At 44.9% G+C, this 9776-nt stretch overlaps 1 protein-coding gene across 3 annotated transcripts; it reads left to right on the plus strand.

Moving 5' to 3' along the window:
* The first annotated feature begins 1084 nt into the window (after window positions 1–1084).
* Window positions 1085–9772, plus strand: nr2f6a (nuclear receptor subfamily 2, group F, member 6a). Of its 3 annotated transcripts, none has more exons than XM_031732476.2 (6): window positions 1085–1996; window positions 2313–3108; window positions 4454–4548; window positions 5875–6206; window positions 6363–6609; window positions 7305–9772. In XM_031732476.2, exons 2-6 carry the CDS (start codon window positions 2840–2842, stop codon window positions 7577–7579), a joined length of 1218 nt encoding a protein of 405 aa, XP_031588336.1. In that variant the 5' UTR covers window positions 1085–1996; window positions 2313–2839; the 3' UTR covers window positions 7580–9772. The 3 variants fall into 3 exon arrangements, with proteins under 3 accessions (XP_031588336.1, XP_031588344.1, XP_039458172.1); XM_031732484.2 differs by having other exon boundaries at window positions 5878–6206; XM_039602238.1 differs by lacking the exon at window positions 1085–1996 and having other exon boundaries at window positions 2175–3108.
* Window positions 9773–9776: the final 4 nt, after the last annotated feature.

The following is a 9776-nucleotide window of genomic DNA, read 5'->3' on the forward strand; positions in this document are numbered from 1 at the left end:
AATGGTTAGGACAATGCTTCTCTATCACACACACACACACACAAATACACACAGTGTTCTGCAGGGGGAGAGCGGTAAAGCTGGATTTAGATTTAGGAATGCAATAAAAGTGCAGATGGGGGTGGGGCTAACCAGCTGCTTGTCAGTAGGGTGGGGTTGGGGGGAGATACCTTCACAATCTCTAGATAAGACAAGTTGCATATAATGGGATCTCTCAGGGCACTTTCATTTATCCATATCTTTGACTGCGACCCCCATGAAGCTGCGCAGTTTACAAGCAGATTCATCACTTATCTCTTGAAGCTCTTATCCGAGGTTGTCGTCCCTCCTCTCCTACCCTTTTATCGGAATTTGACCCCGGGCTTTTAGCGTGGCAAGGGGCGTGAAAGTCAGTTTGACCTCTTGGGGTAACCTCCGACACAAAACACCGTGCGTGGCAACAAAGCGCTGAAAACAGAGGACCTCTGAGAAATGAGCAGTGACCATAAAATGGTAACCTCTATTTTCCAGCACAATAAAGGTGTTCTCGGGAGAACTGCTCGCATGTACGCGGGATCAAAGAGCACCGTTCACGGCGCAGTGCGCTTTTGCGCTGGGAATTGAAGTTCACCTCGATGCTACCTCGCTTGGCTTCTTAAAAAACAAAGTTTACTGCGATATGAAAGCATGAATCTGGGGGTGTTCTTAAAGACAAAGGCGAGGCAGGAGATTGGTTTGCTTCCGTTTGTTGTGGGGCTTCTGGGTAATCTGGTTTTGTCGGGATGGTTTTTGGGGCCTCGGGGTCATGCTCTCTGCATCTCTGAAGACAGACATCCTCCACATTCTTCCTGTGTGTGTGTTTGTGTGCGCACGCTGCCCCACACAGCCCACTCTCTTTGCTCTTTGACTCCAATGGCCATATAAGGCAGCCAGCACCATGGTAACCACAGGGCTTGAATAGCAGTGTCAAATCCCTGGGAGCGCGCGCACACACACACACACACACACACACAGCCCCCTCCCCCTCTGCATACACTCCTGCTCCCCTCCCTCCTTCTCTCTCTCTCCGGCTTTGCTTGATCTCTCTTTCTCAAACACACACAGACTCACACACACACACACACACACACACACACACACACACACACACACAGACACACACAAATACGTTGGAGGAAAACAGACAACAGGAAAGAGGGTCGAGGAGAGAGAGAGAGAAGGTGGGGGGAAAAAAGCAAATGCTGAGAATTTCGGTCTGTGTGTCGAGCTCAGCCATTTCCTTGAATCATAATCTGATTTGTGGACTGTGAAGCCGGAGAGGGAGAGACAGAGGGGTGAGAGGAGCACCCATCTCTTCAACCCCCTCCTTCTGATCGCCTGAGCCATAGGGAAACGCTTCTCACACACACACAGAGGCGAAAAGCAGCACAGAGGGGCTAGGCCGCAAGTCATTAGTTCTTGGTGGACAAGCACTCACAAAAGGCTGGGGGGAGAAGGCTGCACAAGCGCCTGGAGAGCGACCACGGGAACTATGGAGGGCTGAGCACACGGACACCCTCTTGTACACTCTCTTGTTTTTCTGGGTTTTCTCTGTGGAAGCAGGAAGCACAGAAGCTTGTGTCACAACTGAAGCTACAACAAGCTACAACAAGCAAGGAAGAGAGATCACTTCCTTGTGCCGGGGATCTGCTGGTGTGTATTTTGGAAGTGAGTGCAGGCAGTCCACGTCGCCAGGTCTGCTGCCACCGCCGCTGCTGCTGCTGCTGCAGCTGCCCCCAACATCGCTCTGAGGACCGCCGTGACCACCTGAAAATGTTGCAGCTGCTGCGTGGACATTAACTTGGTTTGCTCAGTGTGGAATGTCTCCATCACGGGTCACAATGCTACTGCTGCTGCTGAGGGGATTACAGCAGGGAGAGAAGAGTTGCCCGCCTTCTCAGGAAGATCTCTAGAGCGACAAGAGGATTTCTTTTTCAGCGAGGGAAGCCACAGACACCACATTACTGTTTGCTCTAAGGTAAGCTTGACATTTTCTCTCAAAGGACTCTGCATACACAGAATAGCTGCTACGAGCAAGGGCAAATTCAGTGTTAGGGGTACTTTAAGAGGGGCGGTCAAATGCTCTCCAGGCATGTGCTAAGGCGAGCTATGCTGAGGTCCTTTTTCAGCCATTACTGTTGCTACAGAGACAGGGCTGTACGTGTGTGAGAGGACAAGAGCATGCAGAGCAGCGCGAGACAGGATTCTGCACCTCGTGCCATTTGCTTGCAAATGATTTTGTGTTTTGCTTTAATTTTGGAGGGTGTGCGCTTAATGTGTGTTTCCTGTGAAAGGTTCCTCGGCTGAGACTATTTGCCTGTGCAGCGCTCGTTGCCCTTAACCATCTCAGGAACTGGTCCGAAGAAGAGGACGAAAACACCAGGCAGGGGCTACGAGCTGGATACAGAGAGAGCGCGAGAGAGAAAAGAGCAGAGGAAGACACTGAAATCTACATGCATGCAAAACTAAAAGTTGCCACACTGAGACTGTTTCCAGGTCATAGTGGAGTGGGAGGAGACTGATCGCTCTTGTTTTTTTTTTTCTCGTTCTCCTGCCAAACACACTTCTACTCAAAGGCTTAAAGCCCCCTCCTTTTTTAGCCCCCCTCTCATTGACATCTGCCATCTACCCTGAGGATTGTTTTTCTTTCTGTTCTTTGGTATAACAACCCAGAGACTTCATAAACAACTGAGAGAGGGAGAGGTGGGGGAAAACACACGCACACACAGTCTGGACTTTTTGATATTTATGTTACCTTGACAGCAACCAGAAATCTTGGCTGCCTGTCCCATTTTCCTCTGCGGTGGTTCGTAACCAAGCGATGGCCATGGTGAGTGGGGGCTGGGGAGATCCCAATGGGGGCACTAACGGGCTGGGGGACAAGGGCTACCTGAGGGGGGAGGAGGAAGACGGCTCTCCCCAGGCGGGAGGCAGCGACATGGAAGCCGGAGAAGATGACAAGGCCTGCGTGGTGGACTGCGTGGTGTGCGGGGACAAATCCAGCGGGAAACACTACGGAGTGTTCACCTGCGAGGGCTGCAAGAGCTTCTTCAAGAGGAGCGTCAGGCGCAACCTCAGCTACACCTGCAGGTGAGGCATTGTGGGTAATTGTTATTTTTTGATTTATTGATGGGCTGAGCTCGCACAGTGTTGAGAAACCCGCTTAATACAGGATACTGGAAGGTGAAAGAGGAAATGAGACTAGTTATCGTTAAAAAATACGTCCATATGTTTTTTTCTTTTTTAAAAATTTGTAGACTAAATGAAATATTTAAAAATAGTTATTATTGACATGACGTGTTATTATTGACAAATATACACTTCCTAAATGTGAGGACTCGCTGCATTTCTTTGTCTTGTTGTACTGGATGTAATACTTTAAGTGCCACAAAACAAACTACTTTCATGTGGGAAGAACATTTTCACTATTATCTGTTTTTTCTGACTAAATTATTCCCCAAAAATAACAGAAACGTTACTAATCAAATCAGCTATTATTTGTAGCTAATATTTGTTATATGTGTTCACTAGATCGCCATTTCCATACAATTTTGAAACTAGTGATTATTTTCTTTCTTTTTTTTTTTAAATCAATCTAAAAGACAATCTGAGCTCTTACCATGCCAAGATATTCTCGCTTCAGATTATTTCTGTTCACTTCTGATCAAAAAAAGTATCTGAATCCTTTAATTAATTACAAATATTTATTTATTTATTTGCTGTTCATTTGACTTATTTAGCCCATGATAACATTTTTAGCCAATTTTACTTGAATAATAATGAAAGCGTCTGTTGTGCACAGCAGACAGCTACATACAGTTAAGCTATATGACTGAACCATGTAGCCATCAGCTCTCTGGGCGCCATCATGTTGTGCGCAGCCTCGTGGAAAATCTAGTTTCATAATGCAATATTAATGTTGAGTAGCTCTGTGAAAAGGAAGTGTTGGCATCAGGCTGTTGACACTAATCTGCAAACAGCTTTTATGCTCATCAGATTGTTTTTTTTTTTTTTTGAGAGGAAGATAATGGCTGCACATCAGAGCAGCTTTCCCTCTGCGACTTTTCTACTCCGTGTGTGGGGTTTGTTTTTACATTTGTCATCAGGTTTGGCCGCTTTTGATCACATGTCACACAAACTGATGCCCGCAGTAAAGCTGACAGTCATTAACTGTATTACAGGACAGTGTGGTCGATGTATTTTAATACATGTAAATGCAGTATGTGTAAATGCAGGTGTGATGTGGGGCAAATGTTTATTAACTTTACACATTTGTAATGCTGCTCTGCTGCATGTGCTGCACAATTGTTTCTTTTCCGTCTCACATATGCGATGACATAAGGCTGACTTCATTTTTCCAGACAATCAAATAAAGTTGGCAAATATTTAATGACTTATTATTCATTAATGAACTTTTTCTGGTTTTTATTCTCAGATCAAACAGAGAGTGTCAGATCGACCAGCACCACAGGAACCAGTGCCAGTACTGTCGCCTGAAGAAGTGTTTCCGTGTTGGTATGCGCAAAGAAGGTAACTATCCTGTTCCGCAAATTATTTTACCATCCATTCACTTTCTCTGGCAAAAATAAAAAAAAGCTGTGGCAAATGCTGTGATTATAATTGCACAATAATGGAAATACCGCAGCTGAATGATTACAAAAGGCCACTTTCAGCTGCTCCTGCATTTATAAGGGGTTGCCACAGTGGATAGCTCTGCGTATTTGATTTATGTGTTGGATCCTACATAAACCCCCCAAAACCAGGGATCTTCTGCTTGTTAGGTAAATGTGTAAAGCACTAAACTATAAAAAAGGGGGGATAAGTGACATTCAGCACTAAGCATCAGAGAGTCTTCTTGTTATTTCCATCAGATACTTTTTTGAAAAGAATAAAAACCCATCATAGTATAGTAGTAATTATCTGCTAGTGTAATCTTGCCTTTTCTCTGCTCTGTATTGCAGAGAATGCCACACATAGTTCTCTAGGTCCTATCATGGCTTAGCAAGCCATGCGTGTCAGCTCAATGCCATGTACTAAGTGGCTTAATCTAGTGCCTGCGTAACAGTGAGTGAGAGGGATACAGGGCTAAGACACCTGCGTCCCAGAGGCTTAAGCCTCTGGTTGAAGCTACAGAAACCCTCTGACTTGTTGGCTCAATCAAGAAGAATCCAATATGGGAACTTCACCCTAAGTGGAGGATCAAGCGAGGCCCTCTGACAGATACACAACAACAAACAAATAAATAAATAGTTGCAAACAAACACATTTGTTAGGCCTTTTAAAACTGACATCAACATTCAGGAGATTCTAAGCACAGACATCCTCCCTCAGTGTCTCTTGAGTTGGTTTATTCCTTGTAATCACAGATCACAAAGTACGCTAACTAGACACATTATGAGTCCCTGTAAAACAAGAGAGAGAGGTTCCATTTGCTCCACTACCTTGAGTGAGAGGTCAGAGTCAGCTAGTGAGCCGCATTCCTACTGTATGTGTGAATTGGGCATGTTGCTCAAGGACGCTTGAAAAGGGCAGATGCTCATACCGGGAATTAATATCCCCAAACGCAGCGATCTCTATTGGTTTCTGCCCTGCTTTGACCTGAGTTTGATTGTGCATGCTTTTAATGCTGGAGAATAGCTTCCTAATTGAGTCAAGCCTGTCTGCTGGTAATCAGAAATGCACTGCTGGCTGAATTCAGTTTTAACTTTTCTTTTCTTTGGTCTTCTCAACCAAATCCCCTCCATCACCTCCCCTTGTCCTTTGCAATTTTCTATTCTGCCCTTTTCTTCTCCAAACCCTTTCCTTTCCTTTCCTATCCTCTCCTCTCCTCCCCTTTGTCCCCCAACCAAAATACAGCAGTTCAACGCGGTCGCATCCCACCTCAGCCGAGCCTCAGCCCCTCCATCACACCCATAGGTGGCGCCAGTGGCCTTGGAGGCGGCGAGTTCTATAACAACAACAATGGAGGTAGTGGTGGTGGTCAGCCAGTGTCTGAACTTATTTCCCAGCTGCTGCGAGCCGAGCCTTACCCCAACAGTCGCTATGGACACCAGTACAACCAGCAGGCCGGTCCTGACAACGCTATGGGAATAGATAATATCTGTGAACTGGCTGCGCGGTTACTCTTCAGCACGGTGGAGTGGGCGAGGAACATCCCTTATTTCCCTGAGCTGCCTGTGTCCGACCAGGTTAGAGGATTATTTCTAATTAAAAGTCACATATACAGTTTTGATTTTGAAAGACTCGTCCCTCTTTATCAGATTATATAGCAGGAACTGTAAAACATAAGCAGAATGAACTGAGTAGACAAAGTGTTGAGGGGGGTGTCACTACTAAATCCTCAGGTGGCCCTGCTGAGACTGAGCTGGAGCGAGCTGTTCATCCTCAGCGCGGCGCAGTCTGCCCTGCCGCTCCACATGGCGCCCCTGTTGGCTGCAGCTGGCTTCCACTCCTCGCCCATGTCTGCGGAGCGCGTGGTGTCCTTCATGGATCAGGTGAGGGTGTTCCAGGACCAGGTGGACAAGCTGACCAGGCTACAGGTGGACTCGGCTGAGTACAGCTGTCTCAAGGCCATCGCGCTGTTCTCGCCAGGTGATTAGTGATTCGAGTGGCTAGTAAGAGCAGAAAACGTAGTCTTGCTTGTTGACTTCACCTGCTGTCATTTTAGCACAGCTAGATCAACAAAAGAATGGTAAAAATCCTCACAGTTTGATGGTGACTGGCAAACATCCAACAGCTTTATCTTGTAAAAAGACCCTTTAACTGTTTAAAGAGGCTTTAGGATTTAGAGAAATTGATCTCATGTCCGTCTTCTTCTTCTTTTATGGAGAAAAAACAGAAAGAACTGCTGGAAGACTAACAAGCCACTTAGTCCAAGGCATTCATTGAACAATTTACCTCCTATGGCACCATCTCCTGGCTTGTCATTGAAAATGCAGTAATGTTTTAAGTGCTTTGTAATTAGCAGCACCATTGATCATCATGAGCCCTGAGCTTTTCCTGACTTAAGTCTTACATAAGTGTCTGGCTTAAAGAAATAGTTTATAGCGACTGTCACCTCTAAAAGCGATCATTATTTAAAGTAAAACTTTTTTTAAGTGAGGCTTATAAATCATGTTTTGGCCTGAGAGCATCCATAGATGAAGCACTTTGGTTTCACGTGTTTCCCTCTGGGAGGTTTTATTACATTATTTGCTGGGATTTCATCCTTCCTCTAGGCTCATCACGACTCTTTATGTAACCTGCCCACACTATTAAGTAACTGCCTCCTCCCTCCTCCCTCTTAGATGCCTGTGGTCTAACAGACCCAGTACACGTGGAGTCTCTGCAGGAGAAGGCTCAGGTGGCTCTGACAGAGTACGAGAGGATGCAGTACCCGAGTCAGCCTCAGCGCTTCGGCCGCCTCCTCCTGCGCCTGCCCGCCCTGCGTGCCGTTCCTGCCAGCCTCATCTCCCAGCTCTTTTTCATGCGCCTGATAGGAAAGACACCCATTGAGACGCTGATCCGGGACATGCAGCTCTCCGGAAACTCAATCAGCTGGCCGTATGTCCCAGGACAGTAGCTCCCTGACAGACGAGGTCTCCGTCTGGTAATAGTGACGACAAGGACCCACAGGAAACCTCCTGACTCATCACTATCCATCTGTGTGGTTATCAAACTGCAGCGCCAGCTGGCCATCATATGCACTGTACTGTAACCGCTCAATTCCCCCTCATGAACGAGCCCTCAGACTCCACATGGGCCTCCAGAAGAAGAGAGTAGAAGAATAGCATAGCCAGTGCCAAGCTGGAGCTGTCTTGTTGCCAGTGCTGTCGTTCTGGTGCCAGGTCCCAGGCCGGAGACCAGCTCCTCACGCTGGGCTCCGATATGGCCACCACAGCCAGTCATGTCACCACCCACATGTCATAGTGACTAAAGACTCTGCAGTTTCATGTAGAGGGCAGCAGCACCCCACTACAAATACATTTAGAGAACAAAACTGTCCTGCCAACAAACATCGGAGGAGCAGTGTTTCCCACACCAGGCTCATTTTCCATGGCTCGCCATTTGTGATACAATGACCTTTTTAACCAAATAACTGACCACAGGATGATCCAGTATCATCACTATTATGGATCGATCTGTGCGCCTCACTGTTGAAGGGAAACTCTTACCTCTACACCGGGGAAGACACTAAGGAGCTCTTGAAAAGGAGCAGAAAGGAGATAAAACCAAGGAAAATTCACCAAAGTCTATCATGTCATCCTACGAGATGGTCCTTACACCCAGACAACGAGATGAACCGACTTGTGACTGCCTGACCATCGAGTAAACAGCGCATTTAAATCCATCCACAGGGCTCACAGGTGGTGTAGTTGAAGAAGATTTAACAAAAAAAAAAAAAAAAAAAGGCATAGTAAGATGAGAGCGGACTAATACCTCACTAGACATCAGAATGCTTTAGTCTGATATTTCCTAAACACAAACCTCTGTAAATTTTGTTCACCAGAAACCGCCTTCTTTTTGACAACTGCCTTGTTTTTCAGTACAAATTTGGGACACCTGTGTAACACGAGTCTTAGATCCCCCAAATTGATTTTCAGTCGTCTACTGAATATGAGTTTTGACTCGCTGAATATGGTGCATTCAGCGTTATTTTGATCAAACATCATTGTTATTATATATACATATATATATAAATATATATTTGTTTTCTTTTTTCACATATGCACTGAGAAACGGCAGGCTGACGTCTAAATTCTACTTGAGTTTAGTTGTTTGAAACGATTCTGAAACAATAAGAATTTGCTTGACAAAAACAGCTCTAAGAGTTAATAATCGACACTACCAGTTAAATCCCAGTTTACGCTTCTGGAGACCACGATCTCCTGAAAACTGTATTGAAATATGTACATATATATATTAAGGCCGGCTTTTGTCTTTTCTGCATGTTCAACTGTTATTTTGGATCTCTGCTAAGTTGATACTGTTTTATTTTATGTAATTAAAGTTTCATTTAAACATTAAAGTATTTGCCTTCAATGGTAGCTCCTAAATGTTTCTTCTTTTTTTTTTCCTACCTGTATTTACATGAAAATACCTCTGTCATCTGTTGAGATGTCAAGAAAGAAGCTGAATGCCATTACAACTAATACGACGTAGAGCTGTTCATGCTCTCATCTCTTAACGTCTTGAGTGTGTCTCTGATGTTTGTGAATGATGTTGTAATTGATGAGGATCTGGTGAAAAGACTGCGCTTGCAGGATATTCAATGCCAAAAGATTATACTGTCTGTCGGGTTAGAAGAAGATGGGATTCCCTGGTCCACCTGGATTTACCTCGCATGGGTATTTCAAGAGGCGGGTTTACAAAATCAGGACTATTTTAGGTATTTTTAAGGAAATTATGACAAATGCACTCCAAACTCAGCACGATTCAGCAGTTTGCAATTTAAGAAACCAGAGAGGAAGAGTGCAACTCCTGCTTCTTGATTTGCCGCTGGGCCATTTTGGAAGTTCTTTGCATTTTCTTCCCTCAATCTACAATTCACACAACCATGCCGTAGAGGGAGGGGGAAAAAATATTGTTAATGTTTTCTTATCTTTGTGTTACTGAGTTCTTAAGATTTAAAATTTCATGTGTATGGCAACGCTATTAAAAGAATCAAACGATGACGATGTGTCTTTGTTATGGTTTTTTTTTAACTTCTTGAATAATGTGTTGTAATTTCATCTGTATGAAGAATGCCAAATAAACACTGCAACATGTACTGCAAGTTT

Source organism: Oreochromis aureus, linkage group 18 (assembly GCF_013358895.1).
Source record: "Oreochromis aureus strain Israel breed Guangdong linkage group 18, ZZ_aureus, whole genome shotgun sequence".
Taxonomy (NCBI): Eukaryota; Metazoa; Chordata; class Actinopteri; order Cichliformes; family Cichlidae; genus Oreochromis; species Oreochromis aureus.